Source organism: Myotis brandtii, unplaced genomic scaffold (genome assembly GCF_000412655.1).
Source record: "Myotis brandtii unplaced genomic scaffold, ASM41265v1 scaffold266, whole genome shotgun sequence".
NCBI classification, from domain to species: Eukaryota; Metazoa; Chordata; class Mammalia; order Chiroptera; family Vespertilionidae; genus Myotis; species Myotis brandtii.
Window position 1 is genome coordinate 10,871,154 of NW_005360124.1, and position 22,255 is coordinate 10,893,408.

The following is a 22,255-nucleotide window of genomic DNA, read 5'->3' on the forward strand; positions in this document are numbered from 1 at the left end:
GGCGGAAGGCGCTGGGGCTCCGGGGCTCCCTGGCCATGGAGAGGAGAGCCGGACCCGGGGACGCCCAGAACTCGGCCCCGTCTCTTTGGACCTCCGTGTAGGCACCTGAATTAGCCGACGCTAAGCGGGGGAGGGAAAGGTAAGAGGAGAAGGGGGTCCCCCGTCCCCCGCCCCGCCTCCCTTGCTGCCCCCTGGGGGCCACTGTGAGAGCGCGGACTGCGGTCCCCCGCACCTTCCCTGCTCCCGGCGGGTTGGCATGTGGGCATTTCTGCTGAAATGGAAAACACACCCCTCCCCCTTCCCCCAGCACCCTTTCCCCACTCTCCCCGCGCGCCTCCTTTCCGCCTCTATGGATGGGGAGGAACAAGACACCCGGAGTAAATCCTCCCCGTAAGAAAGGGTCTTTGGGAACCTTTGGTCTGTGATTTCGTTCGCTGCCTCTCTCTTTTCATTACGTCTTACGGGGAAGGAAACAATGGACCTTTGAAAGTCTGCGTGAACAGCCTCAAACTTTCTGGAGGGGTCTGGGCCGGGGGAATAAACCCCACAGGAAGCCGACCGCAGTGAAAGGTGGATGGAATGCGTGTTGCAGAGTCTTGGCTTCAGGGCGCGCGCGTCTGCCTTTGGGGTGATCTTTGTCTCTTTACTATTCCCCGCGGTTGGTGGGCCCCCGCCCCCACCTCGCTTTCTGTTAGTGAAAGTAAGGCGCGGTTTTAAAATCCGTGCAGCTTAGCAGGACTCCAATCCTGGCTTTCCAATGGCGAGTTGTGAGGTCTTGGCAAATGAGGGGGAATCGTGAGGACCCCGAAATGCTGCAGTTAATGCTGGTTGCTGCATCCCTTGCAGTACAGCGCAGGGCCCGACACCCCTGGATGCTCTCTGCTGGGGGTTGAAGTGTGTCACTAGACCTCGCTGTGGAGCAGAAACCCTTCACTTAAATTCTCCACGTGAGATAAGGAAAACAGACTTTGCTGTATGTCTCCTTTCATCAGCAGTAGGGTTTAAGAGATAGAATGCCTAATAACTTGAAGAACTTTCATTCCGAATAGGAGCCACTCACTGGCCTGTGTTCACTCTCCTTGCTTCAGTGTGACAATGCATTATGATCATTGCACGTGCTGAGCGTGTGCAGATGTGGTCTTCCTGAGCTTTTCCCAGAGAACAAAGTGAAGAAAATGTGAGGAAGGGATAGAGAGGAAGGTTTCACCTGAGCTGAGGGAGGCCTGAATCCTTAGGGCAGCCAGGCATGCCCGTTGGAAATGGCTGTGTTAGAAACACACACATTTAAGATGTTGAACCCTAAGGTTCTTCGGTTGGCTAGAAAGGAGCTGTTGTTACTGTTTGCTTGACCCTTGAAGGGAGCTTGCAGTTTTCCAAGTTGTTCTGGGCATCACACTCCGGTTGTGTGCCTTTGATTGGCTATTCAAAGGGCTCTTTCGAGTTTGCATTTCTGGGCAAACTGAAGAAAGTGCAGCACTTCCTCTGCTCGGCAAACATTGGGTAGCACCTTTTGGGGCTTGATGTGAAAATCAGTCCCCTCTGCTTTCTGTGAAATCTGCACAAAAGGATCGGTCAGAGTGTGTGGGAGTGGAACCGGGAAGTCTGTCTTCTGGCTTTCAAGTCAGCCCCCCCCCCCCCATGTTTTTTATCTGATGAATGTGTGTTTATAGCCTCAGAAAATTGAGGTGAGAAGTGAATTCTGAGTCATCACCTGCCCTACTGGAACAGCCTGTGCCTGAGCAGCAAGCTGAGGATGGGTCACTGTGTGTGTGGACAGGAAGTGGAATCAGTGACTTCTTACATGATTTCCTTTGTGACAACTAATGGAGTGACTCTCCCTTCTTGATCTAGCCTGTAACCCACAGATTTTCAGGAGTCTCAGGTTTCACAACTGGAAACCAGAATGGGACAACACCTCTTTCTTGTTGCAACTGACCAAGTCCAGCCTGTTCTCTAACAGCTGCTTTGGAAATAGAAGACAGAAGCAAGGGGGTAAAGTAGTCGTGGGCCACACTGAAATCGAAAGGCTGTTACTTACTAGCTGTGCACCTCTGGGCAAGTGTCTGAAATTGAGAATGATGATGTGATGAACTACACTAAAGAGGATTTTTAAATGATCACTATGAAATTCACAGTGTAAGACTCACCTGGGATGCTGTATGTAAATGTGTACCTTGTAAAGTGCTGTGACATAGAGTAGTGCGTCATCCACCCTCCCACCCACCATCCATTTCACTAACAATTACTCATCACCTATTGTGTGTCAGGCCCTGTGGAAGCAAACTGAATGCCCACCAGCTCTGTGGAGTGTTCTTGTTGTTTGGGAGGGGGAGTTAGATGGAGTGGTTGAAGCGTGGGTAGTCACAGGGAGCGATCGTAGTGGCTTATCTATAAAGGAAGATAAGACAATCTCTGCTGTTGAAGAAATGAGTCTAGCCAGGGAGAAAAGGAAATGAACAGTGAGAAGACCCAGTAAGCATGTGTTTATGCACAGAATGCTGTAAGAACCCAAAGGAGGACCAGAGGTTTTTTTTGGGGGGAGGGCATAGCAATTTAGTGAAATATAACATGTCCTAAATCAGACAAAATAGTAGAGACTGAAAACTCTATCAAAAGTACCATTTTGAAATGTAAAGATTGGAGGACTTAAAACCAGAACTGAGTTTAAAACAAGGCTCTGATGATTGCTAACCCTTTGCTATTGGGCAAATCCCCTAATTCTTCACACTTTGCTTCTTCATCTGTAAAATGAGTTTAAAATACGTACTCAGTGGAATTCTTCAAGGTTTAACTTAGATTTAATATGCTGTGTATGCAAGCTAGTGTCTTTTGGTATTAAAAGGTACTTTCAATATAGGTTCATTTTAAAGCTATACATATAAAAAGTTGTAATTTAGTCTAATGGATCTCAGTCACTGATTTCTGTTTTGTTCTGAATAGTGCAATTCTTCAGACTTGAGGTTAGCTATTGTTCCATGGCATTCCTCACTTGTTCAGGCATCCCAGACACTGGAAATCTTTTCATGGTGTTTGGGTTGTGAGCACTAATTGGAAGGATGGGCTGTCTAGTATAGTACATCGATTGAGAGGGTCTTGTCTGGGTCTGTTCTGTCTTCACCCCTCCTCTCAAAGCAAGCTAGTCCTTCTGCTTTCCTCTATCCTAAGTAAATGAATAAAAGGAAGAGAAAGCTATGCATTTGCATTGTTGAGACCATAAAAATCACCCCTACCAGCTGGGTAGTAGACTTACTGGGGTGATCACTTCATAAGGTATGTAAATATCTACTCGCTGTGTTGTACACCTGAAATCAATATGATATTGCATGTCAACTGTAATTGAAACATAAGTTTTAAAAATCACCCTAGTTTTCTCTATTTGTAAAGAGATATAATTTTCAACTACACAGTTAAAGAAAGGCTATTCTCAGCAGCAGCTGCTGTCGGTGAAACTTGAATATTTCAGCACTACTCGAGTTAGTATACTTGCCTTGATTCTTGCCTTGAAGTGAACTGAAGCTCATCTGACATTTTAATAAATGGCCATTGAGAGAAACCCATACTCAGACATTTAAAACTGTCATGTGAAATGTGACTTGTTTTGGGGGGTGCGGGGAGGGCAGTATGAATGTAAATCAGTTTTCAGATCAGTGCTACACATGCTGAATCTTAGCATGTAGTTTTAAAGGGCCCTAAAAGTCATACTAAAATGAGGAAGTTGAGACCCAGAGAGGCTAACTAATTAGGTAAGGTCACATAGTAAATTAATGGCTGAGCAGGGACAAGAACCCCTTTGTCCCTATTTCTAGTCAGCATCCCCCCCCCCCCCAGTATACTCTAACTTGTTACTGTTAGGTTTTGTTAGCAGTTTAGTGATTTTAATGGTGAAATAATTTGCATTTGAGCTTAGAAACCCATTGCACCAAAGTTTAAGGCAGATACTATAACTTCTTTTTCGTTTGGGAGAGTTTACAGATGATATGGTGCATGTAATGGGGTGATGTTACTTGTAATACATTTCTGTCAAACAAGAAAGTAAGCGTAAAAATAATGTTAGCTTTACTTGCATATTCTGTAAATAGTAAAGACATTTCAAATATTGTAGAAGTGCACTTTTTTTTTTAAAGAAACAAGTTCCTGGAAACATTATTCAGATTTGTGTTATGAATCATAGTGTGAAAGCATACAACAATATGTTTGCATGTGCTTTTCTTTTTCCTTATACTTGCTTTGGGAAGCCTTCAATGTTGGTTGTCACGAACTATATTTAGCAAATATTTTATTGCATTCCTAAGACGTGCAAGGCAGTGTACTGGTTGCTGTGAGCAATACAAAGATGAACGAGGCAGAGGATCTTTATTAAAACGTCTCTTTAAAAAATGTGAAACAGTCTCGGAAGCTATGTAAAGACTTAAAACACAGAATTGCTGCCTCCCAACGAATCAGTCCTTTGATCTAATAGGCAAGTCTGCTTCGAAATTGTTATTATTAGACTAGCCTTTTAACCAGATTTTTAACAAGACATTTGTTTTTAAAACATAAAAACAAGTGGATAAACATTTTACATTTATTTATCGGGGCTCTCTCTTAGTTTGGATAAGAAGTAAAAATTGGGCAACACTTGATGGAATTTTATATTATGAAAAGTTTGCTTCGGAGAGCTGTGATGGTCTTAGCTTTAATATGTTTTTAATAGATGGCTTTAATGCTGCAATTGGAACATTGTTTCCAACAATTTATATTGATCCACTGAGAAAAGAATTGTCCTTGTTAACTCTGAGTTTGATGTGTATCTTAAAACATATGAACATCCACCACAAACGAGATGTCCTGGTCATGTTGGATTACCAAGTTTCTCCAAAGAGTGAAATTGCTACTGATTTGGGGGCTCTTGCCTAATTATTGGCTTATACTTGGGAGACTATAGACTTTCTGTTGTCACAATGGACTCTACTAATAGTGACTCTCTCTCCTGAAGAGTGAATAGCCAGTTTCTTTACGTTCAATGAGGTTGGGAATGAATCATTAACCTTTTAGGGATTGTGAAGATTAAGTTTAGCACAAAGATAAATGGGTGATTTCTGTTTCAGAAGGAATGAGAAAAATGAGTCATTGTTTGGTTTTCTTATTGTGGTTAAAAAAAACACAACCACAGAACATTGTTTTTAAATACCATCAGTGCCACCACTATAAAAAATAAATTTTATGAGGATTTAAAAAAATACTGCACTTCGTTAATGTAAAAGATGTGGCTTTAATTGTGTTTTTAAAAAATCCTCACCTGAGGATATTTTTTCCATTGATTTCTAGAGAGAGTGGAAGGTTTTGGCGGGGGGGGGGGGGGAGGGGGGGGGGGGGGGGGGGGGGGAGAGAGAGAGAGAGAGAGAGAGAGGAAGAGGGAGAGAGAGAAACATCAACGTGAGAAAGATACATCGATTGGTTACCTCCCAAACATGCTCCAATCGGCGCTGGGTAACCTGCAACCGAGGAATGTGCCCTTGACCAGGAATCGAACCCGTGACCCCTTGGTCTGCAGGCTGATGCTTAATCACTGAGCAAAACTGGCCAGGATGCTTTAATTGTTTAATAGGTGTTTCATGATAGCCATTCCCCAGCCATCCGTGGCATGCTCACAGACGGAATCTGGTAGGAAGTTGGGTGTGTATGAAGGCTAGCTGAAAAGGTCGAATGAGAGAGGAATCATCTTTTCAGCCTGGTTAATGACCTCTTTTGATTAATGTCATTGCTGCTTTTCCAAGTGCCTATACTGATTTAGACACCCCTGTTCTTACCATGTGTCCGACTTCACAATGTATGGTTAGCTGATGGATAACTTTTTCCATCTGCCTCGTTACCATGTCTGAGTGTGGCTTTAACCTTAAAGCACTCCTTGCTCCCTGTTTGTGCTTGTGGCATTTGAGCTCATCACGCAGCCCCTCTTCGCCTGTTCTGCTGACCATATTCTCTTCCTGTTCAGCCATGGAAAGTCCAACCACCACTGTAGTGTGAGAATCACATGCCCTAGAGCAGTGATGGCGAACCTATGACACGTGTGTCAGAGGTGACACGCGAACTCATTTTTTTGGTTGATTTTTCTTTGTTAAATGGCATTTAAATATATAAAATAAATATCAAAAATATAAATCTTTGTTTTACTATGGTTGCAAATATCAAAAAATTTCTATATGTGACACGGCACCAGAGTTAAGTTAGGGTTTTTCAAAATGCTGACACGCCGAGCTCAAAAGGTTCGCCATCACTGCCCTAGAAGGACAGGGACTCTGACGGACTGTTTTGTATTTTGGCCTGGAGCTCATTCGCAGGTGACTCTGCCTGCCAGCCTTCATGAGGTTGTTGTTTCCCCCACATTGGTCATCACTGGACAGTCTGGTGTCATTTTAGTGGCAGTGTTCAGTGGTAGATTTCAGTTCACACACACAAAGTAAGGAAGCTATTAGCAGCAGCAGTCTGATTATATACATTTGGGTAAGTTTGCCAGGGCTCTTAAAACTTTAAACTCTCTTCCATTCGTAGGGATTTAATAAACACTGGTGATTATCTCTAGACTCACTAGCCAGTGCCTTTGCCCCAACATGCATAGTCATTATTTGCTCGGGTCATCTCCTGCCCCATCAACACTGGCCTTCCAGCTCCTTGAAGGGAGAGATCATGCACATTTTTTTTGCACCATTAGGGTCTCCCCATTATCTAGCAGAGTCCTTGTCTCATAGGAGATGCTCCAGCCTGAATGTGTTCTCCCTTTGGCAAGACTTTACCGTTGGTGGTTAATGTTATATTTAAAATAGGCGGTGTGTCGTAGATATGAGAAATAGTACCCTCGAGTTCTGATCCTGGCCCTGCCACGAATAGAAACTTTGCTTTGATCCTGGATTGAGTAGCTCTGGATCCCTTCAGTCTGCACATCTCGTTATTCATCTGGAATATTTCTTAGTCTGGAAGGCATGTCAAAACATACTCATTAAAGTTTCCGATTGTCACTGCATTTTGATGTTTGTGTCTCAGTGGATCATGAACTTTTGGTACGTCTGTACCTAATTATCAGACACATCTCTGTCCTCCTCCCCCCCACCCCGCCTCCTTACCTTTTAACATTCTACCAACATAACTGTCTTGGATCTTTCTCCTTGAGAAGTATTTTAAAGCTTTGTCCCTGGCGCTTGGCAGAGAATTCAGCACTCAGGCAGCTCTGCCCTTTGCTGTGACCTTAATTAAATCAGCCTCCCTCAGGTCAGACTTGGGTTTGGGTTCTTTCTTTGGAAGACCAGCTGCAAGGCTGCTGGCTTGCCTGCGCCTGCCATTGTGTGTGTGCCTGTGCACAGCCATCCGTCACTGTCGCCGGTGGGGAGCAAGGCCCATGGGGGGATGGTCTAAGGATCATTGGGAGGGAGAAGAGGAAACAACAGCTTTCCAAAGGAAAGAATTAGGGAGAAAAAGGAATCTGAGGAATAATCATGGGAAAAATGTAAAGCAAGTAAAAAACAAAGACAGGTAGGTAACAGGACCCTTTTCTTTCTCCAGTTTTTCAAGTTGACAGTCTTCCTCCAGGTTTGTTTATCCTTTAATTATTTTACCCAGACACCTACATACTTTAATTTAATTTTTTTTTTTTTTTTGGAATGGGCAAAGAGTGTTAGATATTCTACATGGTCATCCTCTCTGTACATTGTCACCCTGTTGGTCTGTCGATCTGTATTTTCCCCTCCTGCTTCTCTTTTGTTGCCCATGATAATGTTCTCCTGCCTTTTTGCTCTATCAGCCATTTTGGCTTTAGGGTCAAGATAGCTTTGCATGGACATACTTAGCAGATTTGAAAAAAAGAGACAGGATTAATGAGTTATTTGGTGGCAGAAAAATCAGACATCTGCCTCATGTACCTTGGATAAATGAGAAATAAATGAATTGAAAGTATTTCTTAAAGCTCAAAGTATTTAACTTTAAAAACAGGAAAGTATTTGCTTGGTTTACTTTGGGCATTAGATATTATACATAAACACTCTTTGTTTTGAGGTATCCATATTTTAACAGATTTCAATATAATTTGCTGAGGATATATTTACTTTTGTGATTAACTCATTTGCTAATCTGAATTCCTTAAATACAGATCCATTAGCATTTGTTTTGTTGTTTTCAACATAAGCAAACTCTTAGTATTTTTAGTTAATTTTTGTTTTCCAGGGATTTACTGTATCTTAACAATAGTTTTCTAGCAAAGAGTACAATATAGCTTAACTGAAAAGTGAATTTCTAAGCAGGAGAAAACTAATATCTTCTGATTTTAAATAATACTTATTCCAACTCACATACTTATGCCAGCTCAAAGGCTTAGTGGCCCCCGATTTTTATTTTTATTTTTTTAGTAAGTGTAGGGTTTTTAGGACTTTATGTTTGAAATATTCCTCATGATCTCTCTCTATTACATTCTAATAGAGTTAGTATATATAAGGAAAATTTCCTTTTGAAGGAGGAGATAATGTAAACAATACATGGTACCAAGCCAGAAGTCTGGAGTATATTGGTGTCTGTATATAATAGTAGCTTAATTTTGGGGAATATCAGTTATCAAAAATGTCTAAATTCACCAAGTGGAGAAAGAAGGTAGGGGAATGGAATTAAAAATTTCTCAGTCCCTTATCCTTTCACTTCATTGAGAGAGGCTTACAATGAAAGCTTGGTGCATTCCTCTTCTAGCTCTAAACATTGGCCTGGGTATGACCAGCTTAGTAACAGTGAGCCAGGATCAAAGTAAGTAAACTAACTGTGCAAAGTGTCTTATTTCTTGGGGACATGCCAGATAGTTAGTTGCAGGTAATAGTGACTCATCTTGATTTTTAAGAGTTGAAAGAAAAAGACAAAAGGGCTAAGATAAATATGAATGCATGGTAATAATGGAGAATGTATCTTGTGCAACAGTGTGAAGGCACTGTCCTATCTAGAGATTTGGGACTGTGCTTACACAAAACCAAGCATATCTCTGAATGAAAGTAAACTTAATCTCCCCCCTTCCCGCCCGCCCCCGCTCCCCATCTGTCTATTTTCTCCCAAATAGCTATAGGTTTAGACCTGCAATTTATGCTGAATTCCTGTGCAGGCAATGATTTGACTGATGTAAGCTCTTTTTAAATCTTGCCTACACTTGTTCTGAGAACATATTTTTGAATGAAAATAGCCAGGCTTGTAATAATAGTCAGGATGCTGATACTCTCAAGTTTTTTTTCTTTTTCTTCTTTGATCAAGGACATTATTCTTTTTTTCCCTTTTTTTAAAAAATTGAATTATTTATTGTCTAAAGTTTTACATATATCTCCTTTTCCCCCGGTTGACCCCCGCCCCCCAGCCATTCCCACCTCTCTGGCCTTCCCACTGCAGTTTGACAATCAGTTTGAGGCAGCTCTGCCTCTGTATCTATTATTGTTCAAAAGTTTGTAATGGTCTTTATTATCCATGAATGAGTGAGATCATGTGGTATTTTTCCTTCATTGACTGGCTTGTTTCACTTAGCATAATGCTCTCCAGTTCCATCCATACTGTTGCAAATGGTAAAAAGTTCCTTCTTTTTTATAGCGGCATAGTATTCCATTGAGTAGATGTACCACATGTTTTTAATCCACTCATCTGCTGATGGGCACTTAGGCTGTTTCCAAATCTTAGCTATGGTAAATTGTGCTGCTATGAACATAGGGGTGCATATATCCTTTCTGATTGGTGTTTCTGGTTTGTTGGGATATATTCCTAGAAGTGGGATCACAAGGTCAAATGGGAGTTCCATTTTTACCTTTTTGAAGAAACGCCGTACTGTTTTCCACAGTGGCTGCACCAGTCTGCATTCCCACCAGCAGTGCACAAGTGTTCCTTTTTCTCCACATCCTCGCCAGCACTTGTCGTTTGTTGATTTGTTGATGATAGCCATTCTGACAGGTGTGAGATGGTACCTCATTGTCGTTTTGATTTGCATCTCTAGGATGATTAGTGACTTTGAGCATGTTTTTATATGTCTCTTGGCCTTCTGTATGTCCTCTTTTGAAAAGTGTCTATTGAGGTCCTTTGCCCATTTTTTTTTTTGATTGGATTGTTTATCTTTCTTTTGTTAAGTTGTATGAATTCTCTGTAAATTTTGGAGATTAAACCCTTATCTGAAATATCATTGACACATATGTTCTCCCATGCAGTGGGCTTTCTTGTTGTTTAAGGACATAATTCTTAAAACAGTATCCAAACTGTAATTCTACAGGTTACTGCCAAAATCATTGCCTTTTCGTTAGGTGTTCAGTATGGTGGGGCCAGTATGCATGGCACAGCACTGAGCAGTGAGACCCTCTGTGTGTTGGGTTGGAGGAGCTGGATGATTTGGGGGACTGAGCGTATCATTGCCTACAGGGCAGATGCCCTCACCCACTGTGTGTAAGTGCTAAGCATGCATGGAAGTGAATTTGTCTTCTATTTTAGCAGCTCAGCAGTTAGAAAGAACATGAAAACTTAGCTCTTTAAAGCACCTTTATTAGTGTTGAGTTACTGCTGCTATCTCTTATTGAGAAGACTTTCCAGACTTTCCCTTTGATGATAGCATTTATTGGATGTCAGTGTAACGATAAAGTGGAATGGAACACTTTCTTTTTCCTGTGTGCCTACTGCATTTCATGGTGGTGTTAAATTATTACAAAATATTGTGAAAGGTTGAGCTTGTCTTGATAGCTTGCTGCTCTTTATCTTTAGAAATCCTGTCTGGGGTTGTTAATACCTTTTACCCACTAGATTGTAAACTAGGATTGGATTTTGTAAAAATTAATCCGTTGACTTTTTGCTTGAAGTAGTAAATTTTTCCCAAATCAGAGCAACTGATATAGAGAGGTCGTTAGACACATTTCTTAGAGCCTCTAAGAAATGTTGAAGAAGGATTAGATGGGCAATTCCAGTGAGAGAGTGTGTGTGTGTGTGTGTGTGTGTAAGAGAGATAGAGATCTAAGTTCAACAAGCATTTATTGAGTACCTACTATGTGTAAGGCCCTGTGAGAAGACTAAGATAAGTAAGACATTCCTGCTCTTAAGAAGCTTACAGTCCAATGTAGGAGATTGACAGGTACATGCATAATTGAAACATAAGGCAGAAAGCAAGATGATCTAATAAGTTTTAAACAGAGGACAGGGGCCAAAACCGGTTTGGCTCAGTGGATAGAGCGTCGGCCTGCGGACTGAAAGGTCCCAAGTTCGATTCCGGTCAAGGGCATGTACCTGGGTTGCAGGCACATCCCCAGTAGGAGATGTGCAGGAGGCAGCTGATCGATGTTTCTCTCTCATCGATGTTTCTAACTCTCTATCCCTCTCCCTTCCTCTCTGTAAAAAATCAATAAAATACATTAAAAAAAAATCTTAAAACAAAAACAGAGGACAGGGAAATACAAGCAGGGAAGTTGTGGAATCCTGAGAAGGCTTCATGGATGAGATAGCACCACGTTTGAAAATTTTAAATGAGAATATCTCAATTTTCTTAAAATCACTTCCTTTTTATAGTTCACCCCCGCCCAATCATGATCTCCTTTACTGTTTTTGAAATTTAAAAATACTTTCAGTGATTACTTATTGTAATGTATTACCAAATAAATTAATTGAATGCTCCCGCCAACTGTATAAGTCCCTCTCACCCTGAGTTACTATTTAAGGTTATACACTCTTTATCCAAGAGAATAATTTTATTTAAAATGACAGCAAGTTTTTAAGGTGTTTTTTGTGAGGGAAACTGAGAATTAGACAAAAGTATTAGGTTTTGAATGCTTCCTCTTTTTCAGCATTTGCATTTATACCTTGTAAGTTGGTATGATGCTTTCATACTCTTAGTTCTTTCATTATCTACTTTAATTTTTTGCCTAAATTTCCCGTGAAAAGTTTTAATTCCATGATTTAATTTTTTTAATTAATTACTGTATTACCAAGCCTTTTGGGCTACCACTTTTTACCATGCAGGGTAAATAAATACAAGATAACTCTTTCAAGGAACATCTGAATACCAAAAATTATCCTTTAAAACCTGTGTGGAATTTATTTCCAAATTCAATATGAATGACTTGGGTTATCTCCCATTTTGGATTGGGTTTAGGGATTTAGCACCGGCTGTAACAGCTCCTAAAATATGTCATTAAATATGGATGTGTTCCTTCTATATGGTATGTGCTTTCCACTAGAAATGACGGGCAATGTAAACACATTTACAGTGTGTTAAGTAAAAACATTGGCCTGTAACAAAAATTTTAAAATGACACCTAATAGTACTCTCCGTGAAGTCTTGAAAGCCAGAGGAAACACTTCATCCTCTTTCCTCTATTAGGTTCTTGCTTTGTTCTCAAACTCAAGCAAGTGCCGCAAGTATTAAGAGCCTTATGGATTGGACAGTCCTTGTTGAGAAAGCCTGGGATCCCGACCACACCATTTTCGCAGTATTTCCTTGGTCAGTTTCACTCTGCCTTCAATCAAGTGATTTCAAATTGCATTTAGGAATTGCACTTCTTGGGGATGCTGTAAATCTTTTATTTATCCTCCCCAGTTTCTACCACAATCCTCTAATGACCACAAAATCTCATGATTGCTTATTGAATGAGGGAAATGTCAACCCCCCCCCATGAATAATTAAAATTTGTAACTAGCAATCAATATATTTTAAAGTAATTGATTCACACTATTCCTAATGTAAACTCATAAATATAAAGTGAAATTCTAAAGCACTGTATGTGTATTTTATATCTTTAAAAATCATAATAAATTGAGTAAATTAGCATACATACGATTTTTTTGATAATAAGATATGTATTCTTAGAAAAAGAATGACTTTGCTGCTTACGCATTTATATGGTTTTCAGTAAAATAGAGCTAATGGGTTTAGAACACGTGTAGGAAAACGTAGTTTTCCAGAAGGGTTATGGGGAAAACACAACCGTGATTATTTTTGATTTCTTGACCATTTTAATTTGGGGGTGGACACCATCTGAATTTTCATGGTAAGATACCCTTTTGTTTGTGTGAAGACAGAAATTATTCCCAGTGGGAAGGTGGCTTCATTTTGCCTCTCTCTGCCTTTTATTGAATTGCCGGCACATCTGGTGACACATTATCTCCCACAAAAGGCCTCTCCAGCCTTTTAAGTAGCAACCTTTCTCACCCTGAAACAATGAAGTATCAGATGATTGCAGCCTCAAACAAAAGATTTCCACTCGCTTTAGAGCACATTACAGTCCTGATTCCCTCCCACCCTGGCGAGGCTGGCCCTCTAGAATTTCTGGTTTAGTCTTTTCTTTGTCAATAGACCATCATAAAGGGGACTTTTTCCATCCTCTCTCATTTGTTCCAGCAGGATGTATCCTTTAGTTCATTCTGTTCCTTGGCACAAGCAGTCGTTTCTTCAATAGCACCTTAAATCCCATTGCTTTCCCTTTGTCATGGAGCTTAAGCTTCATAAATAATTGCTTTTGTTCAGAAATCACACCGCACACACCGAGTGTTTTTGACAGGCACGCTGACTCTGAGAATGCCCTTTGCCCTGTGTAAAATCAGCAGCAATTCCTGATTAGATTTCCTTTCTGTCCCCATTCATTTCCAGGTCATTTGGGTCCTGGGAACGCTTGTTTGTGGCTTCTCTAATGACCACATTTTGTGTTAATGGATTTGCTGTAGTTTAGAGCCATTTGGAGGTACCCTTAAGACTAGGATCTTATTCATTGCTTTGGCAGAAATGGAGGAGGATTAATTATAAGGGTATTGAATGAAGTCAGGTGACTCTGAGACACTCTAGTTGTTGAGGAAGGGAAGTAATGGAAGAGGTTGAATGTCACGTTTCTGAAGCCATTGAGCATGTTTTAATTACCTACAGCCATTGCAATAAGAACAGTATGTGGCATAGCACCTCTTTCTTTCCTTCCCTCTTCTCTCTCCCCCCCCCCTTCCTCTCTCTCTCTCTCTCTCTCTCTCTCTCTCTGTCTCAGCAAAGAAACAGTAAAGTTTTATTTAAAACTTTCTCTTTCATTCAAAAACGTATTACAATAAAGACTATAAAAAATGAAAAGGACTGTCTTTTGCATGCCAGCGTCTCTTGGATAGGAAAGAAACACGTATAGTCTATTGAACTTTTGCGTGGAGAATTTCCGAAATAGTACTATGCCCTTTCAGCACAGTTCTAGCTACATCCTTACAAAACGGATTTTTTGAAATTACTGCCTCTCAATTGCTTTGGAAGACACATTAGTGTTAACTCTTCAGAGCCTGAACTCCAGAGTAAAAATACTTGGGCTTGAGACCTGGTTCTCCTGTACACTAGCTAATAAACATTCTAGGTCTCAGTTTCTCGTGTGTAACATGGGGATAATGGCATCCACCTATATATTGTATTAAATGTATTAGATTAGATGAGTTAATACACAGAAGGTGTTTGGAACAAGACCTGGCAGTAAGTGTCCTATGAGCGTTAGCTATTTTTAAAATCATCTTAACCATCATATATATCTTAATTAACCACAATATTTGAATGCCTACTACTTTAAACCAAAATTTGAGGATTTAAAGAGATAATATAGACTTTAGACTTCCTTCCTAAATGAATTTACAGTGTCTAGTTAAGAGATAATACAAGTAGCCCAGCCAGCATGGCTCTGGTTGAGCGTCCACCTATGAACCAGCAGGTCACAGTTCGATTCCCAGTCAAGGCACGTGCCCAGGTTGCTGGCTTGTCTCCATTGTGGGGCGTGCAGGAGGCAGCCGATCAATGATTCTCTCTCATCGTTGATGTTTCTATCTCTCTTTTCCTCTCCCTTCCTAAAATTATATTTTTTTAAAAAAGAGGTAATACAAGTAAAAATATGTAAGTTGCTTCACCATAAGGTGAATATAGTGGGGGAAATGGAACACTAAATACCAGTGCTTGTCTATTGGGAACTTGTAAGGGCCTCCTTGTGGCCCTCATGACATGGACTTCAAAGTTCAGTTTGAAGGATGTAGAATAATGATACTCGAAGTATGACCACCTGCTTCTGTGTCACCAGGGTATTGTTATAAAAATGTAAAATCCAGGGCTCTCTTTGCACCAACTGAGCCAGAATCACTGGGGTGGAGAGTCTAGGAATCTTCATTTTTAACAAGCTTCCCTGGTGATTCTTAAGCGCACAATGAAAATTGAGAACATTTGCCATAGCACAGTCACTCTCAACCTAGATGCTCATTAGAAACACGGGGAGGGGCACATTTAAGAGATAACAGTGCTTGGACATTGATAATAGGGGGTGGTTATAATGTGCAGCCAGATTGAGAAGCAGTGATATTAGAAGGTGATTAGTGAAGGTGATTGTCCACATATGTTAGGTGTTGGCATAAGAATGTCCACACCTGTAGAGAAGTTTTATAAAAATATTTTGAACCAAACAGGATACACCTGGAAGCAAGATCACCACAGACAAAAATATTAAAAATGCTTCCTAGAATAGTAGTTTGCAGCTTCTTTTATGCAGGGAATTTAAAGAAGATTACAAGAAGGTGGGAGGAAGCAAGGCAGGGATTAGAGTACAGGATAGTTAAAGATTATGTGCTCACTTGAGGGTGGTTTTGCCTGAAGGGTCTGAAAAGGGCTGTTTCAAAGGGGTGCTAACCTAGATGCACAGAAACAATGGACAGGGATGTCTTAAAGCAAAGATAAATCTTTTACTAAAGAGGTTGATATGCCTGACCTGCCTGGTTAGGAATTTATGATCAGGTCACACTGTAAGGTTACTTTTCATAGAACCCCTTTTCCTGCCACACAGGGATGTAAGTGGACTCGGTGTTTCCAGTCATTCCAGTGTTTACCAGGGCCCGGGGAGAAGGTAGAAATGGGGAATTGTTGCTTAAAGGCTATAGAGTGTGTTTGGACAGAGTTCTGGAAATGGATGGTTATGATGGTTGTGCACATTCTGAGTGTCCTTGATGCAACTGAATTATACACTTTAAAATGGTTTAAATGTAAGTTTAATGATGTGTATTTTACTGCAATAAAATATACTTTTAAAAAAAGCCGTTCTAATTCTCACATTTCTTATTTTCGTTTCCCTTTCTTTTTGCAGTGACAGCGTATCATGCATGCCACTAACTCCAGGGGACGCTCCCCTGCTTTCCTGCAACCTCAGAATGGAAATGGCCACCGCTCGTCCGGCTATGTTCCAGGGAAGGTTGTCCCACTGCGTCCCCCTCCTCCTCCAAAGAGCCAAGCTTCAGCCAAATGTCCCCCCATCAGACAGGAAGCCCGGGCCAGCTTTGCTTTCTCACCTGAAGAGCAGCAAGCCCAGGGAGGAAGCCAGAAGCAGAAGAGGCACAAAAATACTTTCATTTGCTTTGCTATCACTAGCTTCTCATTTTTTGTTGCACTTGCAGTCATTTTAGGAATATCCTCAAAATACGCTCCAGACGGTAAGTGCGTGGTGTGTGTGTGTGTGTGTGTGTGTGTGTGTGTGTGTGGTGTGTGTGTGTGTGTGTGTGTGTGTGCTTATAGAACATATCCTAGAAGAAGAAAGAAGAAGAAAACAGGGGAATAAGATTAAAATGCTCTGTTATCTTAAGTTGGCTCTAGCTAACTAATAGGTAATTAGTTAATACAAGGTGTAACCTGAATGAGAGCAATTGTCAAAGGAATCCATTGGAAATGATAAAATTAAAGGATGGCTCTGCCTTCCCATTTTGTCACTTTGTCCCAGTGCTCAAGACATTCTTGAGTATTTCTTTTTGAAATGCTAATTTTGAGAGTCTTTACTGAATTCTTGTGGGAATTTCATCCTTTGTGGGAGATAGGCCTTTCATTTGCCAAAAGTTTTTAGTGATGAAGATCACTAACTGGAGTGATAAACTACGTTTGATTTTTTTTTTTTTTTAAATATAAGTGAAGGCCCTGGCCAGGTAGCTCAATGGGTGGGAGCATCATCTCGATGGGCCAAGGTTGAGAGTTTGATCCCTGATCAGGGCGCATACAAGAATCAACCATTGAGCACATAAATAAGTGGAACAGCAAATCAGTGTTTCTCTCTCTTTCTCTTCCTTCCCCTCTCTTGTTCTCTAAAATGAATAAGTAAAAATTAAAAATATACATACATATATGTGAAAATAATTAAATTTGTGTTCTGCGGTTTGCAGCTGGCTGGGGGACTATTCCAAAAGAGAAGCCTTAAACATTTTTGAGGAACAATGTCTATCCTAAAAGGAAAACATCCATTAGGAGGTGTGATTTCTGAAATATTTGTCTAAAAAATCACTCATTACTTCATAGTTAAAGATCATGTAGGGAGGTTTTAATTTCTTAAAGGCCTTTACTTTCCAAGTTGGTAATATATGAATATTTTGGGTGATTTTGAAAAAGTTCATTGTCAGTCAGCCTAAATACTATACCAACAAAGAACAGCTTCATAACAGAATCCCATCCATCCGTGAGAAAATCAGAGGGCTCTGTGGGAGAAGAAGCAGACGTAGCAGCCTGGACTGGGCACCATAGTTGTCTGCATTTTTTAGTCTACAACATATTTTTGTCACATTAGATGTCTCCTTAAATGGATATAACATTTGAGAAGCATTTTACCATTTAAAAGACTTACAAATATTATTTTATTTAGTTTCCATGGGTGATTTAGAGGTTTATAGACTTTAAGGTCCTGGGGAGAGGTATGTCAATACTTCTAAGTAGACCTGAGTAAGAGATGTTCATATCAACATCTTTGTTGACCAAGCCCTTAGACTGACCACATTATGAACTTGTAATGTTGCTTTTCATTGCACATAGCATTGACTTTCCTTCCCTTTTCTCCAGCAGAATAACCAAGCTCACTGCTGTTGACTTATTCTTTCCAAGTGATTTGCAATAAAGGGATGCTAGGTTAGTGGAAAATCAGAGCCAAAACCTGTGGCTTTCACTGATGTTTTCATATTCCATTTCAAACAGTGAATTGCCGATGTGGTTCCTTGAATCAACATTCTTTAGTTTCATATTTTGGCAGAATATCAGTGGAAAGATCTGGTATGCTGAAGTATTTCAGGGTCAGGCTCACGGTGGTTATTGCTCTTACATAAGTTTGATAATGCACCCACTGCTCAACAAGTGGGTAGCCGGGAAGATGGGGCAGGCCGAGCTATTTTTCAGGGCTTTCTGCAGACCACACACTTTCTCATTAAATAAATGTTACTGGAAGGAAACAGCCTGGAGTTTTTGTTGATGATTCCAATGAAGCTTGCTCTCCTAGGGAATAATTATAAACAACTAAGGAGAATTATGTAACTATTGTAGTAGCCTCTAGATATCAAAAGACTGGATTTCCTTCTCCATAGCTGGGTACAGTGTTGTCACATGGGACATACATTTGCTTCTGATATAACATTTTGTAGAATTCCAGCTGGATGTTTTATGGAAAGAGAGGGAGATAGAAGAAAAGTTTAAGAGATCTCCAATATTAAGTTAGAACACATTCAAGAAATTTCTTGTTTCCTCCATGGGAAGGAAAGTTTAAGGATTATTCTTAGTATAGTAGTGATGATCACTGATTTACCAGAATTAAATATCAGTGATTATGAAACTGCTATGGGAAAAATTAATTCCATGAAATAATTGTCAAGGTCTTAACTAGCGGGACAAATAATAGCTTGGAGGGCTGTAGGCTCATTGCTGTGTGTGTGTGTTTGTGTTTATGTGTGTGTGTGTGTGTGTGTGTGTGTGTGTGTGTGTGTGTCTACATATAAATTTTACAGTATCTAGTATAGAGTGGACAAATGGATCCTCAATAAACACGGTCATTAGTTAATCCAAACTGGTGTGATGTCCTCCCCGCCCCTTCTTTCAAATTATAGCAGAAAATAAAGGTCTCATGAATTAAATACCTGCGGCATTACAGAATACTTTTATGTTTTCATAATCACCTATTCAAGAGGCAAGTTCTCATTTAGTAAAGGGCTACAGGAAGTAAAGTAAACCTCATTTCTTAAAGGGGAACTTTCCTATCACTCAACGTGCTGAGTAATCTTGGGTTTGGCTTCTCTAATCTGTGGTTTTCTCCCCTCTGAAAATGAGAAGTCATGCCTTTGGCCATTTGCCTCTTGCAGCTTTGTTGGGAAATTGTGGTACACTCTAAAGATAGCGATACTTTTCAGCTACTGCCTTGGGACTGGAAGAGGTGCTATTATCACCTACTAATGACTCACTGTGCACAGGAAAGAACTTGGAAGACCTAATATACTTATTGCTTAGCAGTGTCCATTAATTTCAGATTGCAATACATGATGGTAGTGCTTGGGTTTGGCTAAAGGTATCCTTCCATTTTGTTGGGTTGATGGGATATTGATGTTGCATTGTCTTACAGAGAATTGCCCAGATCAAAACCCTCGTCTCAGGAACTGGGATCCAGGACAAGATTCTGCAAAGCAAGTTGTTATCAAGCAGGGAGATATGTTCCGTCTGACCTCAGATGCCACAGTGAATTCTATAGTCATTCAGGATGGAGGTGAGTAATGGTTCCTGTCTATGGGATCAGCTTGCTGTTTACTATGGGGCACGTTTGATGTTCTTTCCATAGAAAACTGTTCGTAGCCTTTAGGATATGGTGTTACTCTAACCACGGAGACATGCCAAGTTCCTGAGGTAGAACCATAGAACTCAAGAGCTAGAAGGGCCTTAGAAATCACTCAAGTCAACACCCTTGATTTATAGAAAAGGAAACAGCTCCAGAAGGTGAATTCTCATAGCCAAATCTTCATTACAGCTGTGGAGAGTAATGAGAAAATTAACATGGGTTAACATGGAAAAATGAGATTCAGATTTGTCGGCTCTTCGATACTATTTTGGAAAAGATTTACCTCTAAAGGGAATGGATTGAAATTCATAAGCATGTTTTTAGTGTGCTGAGATATGAGCTCTTCATTCCTTCCTTTACTGTTTTGAAAGCAGGTTTAATTTTCTAATGAGTTTTTAGTGAATTCTTTTTAAACACAACTTAATTGTGGAAGAGTTTCCCCCTCTGCCCCCCCAAGAGTGAAATCTATTTCTCTGTATGTCAGAAAGATGTTTCCAAGGTGGGCTGACACCAGTGTTGTTCTCTGCAGGGCTGCTTGTGTTTGGGGACCATAAAGATGGATCCAGAAATATTACTTTGAGGACTCGTTACATCCTGATCAAGGATGGTGGGGCGCTTCATATTGGAGCAGAAAAATGCCGCTATGCATCCAAAGCGACAATTGCCTTGTATGGCAAGTCCGATGAAGGTGAAAGTATGCCAACATTTGGCAAAAAATTTATTGGTGTGGAAGCCGGCGGGACACTGGAGTTACACGGGGCACAGAAGGCGTCGTGGACGTTGCTGGCGAGAACTCTGCACGCCTCAGGCCTGACCTATGGCGCCTACGCCTTTGAGAAGAACTTTTCCAGGGGCCTCAATGTGAGGGTCATTGACCAAGACACAGCCAAGATTTTAGAAAGCGAGAGGTTTGACACCCACGAATACCACAACGAGAGCAGGCGACTTCAGGAGTTTCTGAGGGTCCAGGATCCGGGACGGATTGTTGCTATAGCTGTTGGAGATTCAGCAGCCAAGAGCCTCTTACAGGGAACCATACAGATGATCCAGGACCGGTTGGGAAGCAAGCTGATCCAAGGACTGGGCTACAGGTGGGCATACCTTTGTGCTTTCTTCTCCAGGTCCGTGTGAGAGTCTACATCTATGTGACAGGAGAGCAAGGGTGGACACAGATACACAGCACACCAGGGCCTGACTGCAGGTCAGAATGGCCACTGCCATCTGGAGGACTGGCTGCCTCTTGCTTTGAAACCTGGGCCTGGAGGGCAGGATACTGGTTACAAACGCTCTCTTCTTGGCTTTGGCTTGTGAAGCACTTTGTGCACTGTAGCATACAGCTTGCGAAAATAAGAGAAATGTGGCCTGCCCATCATGGCTCAGTGATTGAGCGTTAACCTATGAACCCAGAGGTCAGGGTTCGATTCCTGGTCAGGGCACATGCCTGGGTTGTGGGCCAGTGTGGGGCATGCAGGAGGCAGCCAATCAGTGGTTCTCTCTCATCATTCGTGTTTCTATCTCTCTCCCTCTCCTTTCCTCTCTGAAACCAATTAAAAAAAATAAAAAAAATATATATATCAGCAATGTGGTACTAAAAAAAAAAAAGAAAAAATCATGCAGTGTAAGGACAATTTACTCTTCTCTTTCACTACCTTCTGAAGTGTGTCCTATGAGACTCAGGCTAATTAAGGCACCTTAGGAGTTGAAAGGTTAGGGCCCAGTTTCGTGCTAAGTAAAAGTTGTCTTAAAAGTCTGAGTGGGGTGGAACATGCGCAGTTTTCTCTTTTGGAACCTTGGGTGGTCATTTGGATCTGCTGATTGGCTTGGCGCAGGTCCGGGGAGGCCTGGCACATACGTGAGGCAGGAACAAGCTGGAGGGCCAGGAAGTTCATCCAGAGAGTAGGGATCATTTGTACTCTTTGTGGTTCTTGTGCCATATTCTAGCTGACCGTGATTTCCTAACGCATCCCTGAGCTGGCTCAACATTTAATTCAAAAAACAGAAGTTTCAATTCTGCTTACTGTTCTTAGTAACGTCAAGGAATATCTGTAGTGAAAAGTAAGAGGATTTCAAAACTCACATATTAAAATGATCTAGTTATTTTGTTGATGGTTGGTTGATCTAGTTATTTTTTCCTTGGAAATCTGGTTGTTGGAATGAAATACAATCTACAGAAATTCTGGAGAAAGTTAAGACAAAGTGAGTAAAGAAAAGGGGTCTGTAATGTTTTAAAAATGCTTTTTGTTCACCCAGGGAATATGTAAAAGTTGCTAAGAGCTGGGTACCCGTAGATCTTTGATGAAACGACACCCTCTCAGAACCTTTGTTTAATCTAGTGCAGTGGTTGGCAAACTGCGGCCCCTTAAGTGTGGCTCTTCCACAAAATACCAAGTGCGGGCGCGCATGTCCAGTGCGATTGAAACTTCGTGGCCACACTCAAGGGGCCAGAGAGCCGCATGTGGCTCGCGAGCCACAGTTTGCCGACCACTGATCTAGTGGATAGACAGAGACCTGAGTAGGTGAGGATCGAACAGTAAGACACCTGCTGCATCTACAGGCTGCAATGGGAGCGTAGGAGAAGGAATCCAAAATTGGCCTGGGTTAGTCGGTGGAAGCTCTCCAAAGGCGAGGATGTTTAGGAGTGTGCTGTCTACGCGGTGGAATGGAGGTCTTTCCAGACAGGGAGAACAACGTGC

At 41.1% G+C, this 22,255-nt stretch overlaps 1 protein-coding gene across 2 annotated transcripts in view; it reads left to right on the forward strand.

The window, feature by feature from the left end:
- Nucleotides 1-22,255, forward strand: part of TMEM2 (transmembrane protein 2) — a 71,356-nt gene that overhangs the window by 920 nt on the left and 48,181 nt on the right. Inside the window, exons 1-4 of one of the 2 annotated variants that reach the window (XM_005868322.1) lie at nt 7-139; nt 16,086-16,428; nt 19,353-19,493; nt 20,092-20,653. In XM_005868322.1, the coding sequence (XP_005868384.1) occupies nt 16,098-16,428; nt 19,353-19,493; nt 20,092-20,653 (1,034 nt within the window). In that variant the 5' untranslated portion in view covers nt 7-139; nt 16,086-16,097. Of the gene's footprint in view, nt 1-6; nt 140-16,085; nt 16,429-19,352; nt 19,494-20,091; nt 20,654-22,255 lie in introns of those variants that run through there. The other variant, XM_005868323.2, reaches the window with a different exon arrangement.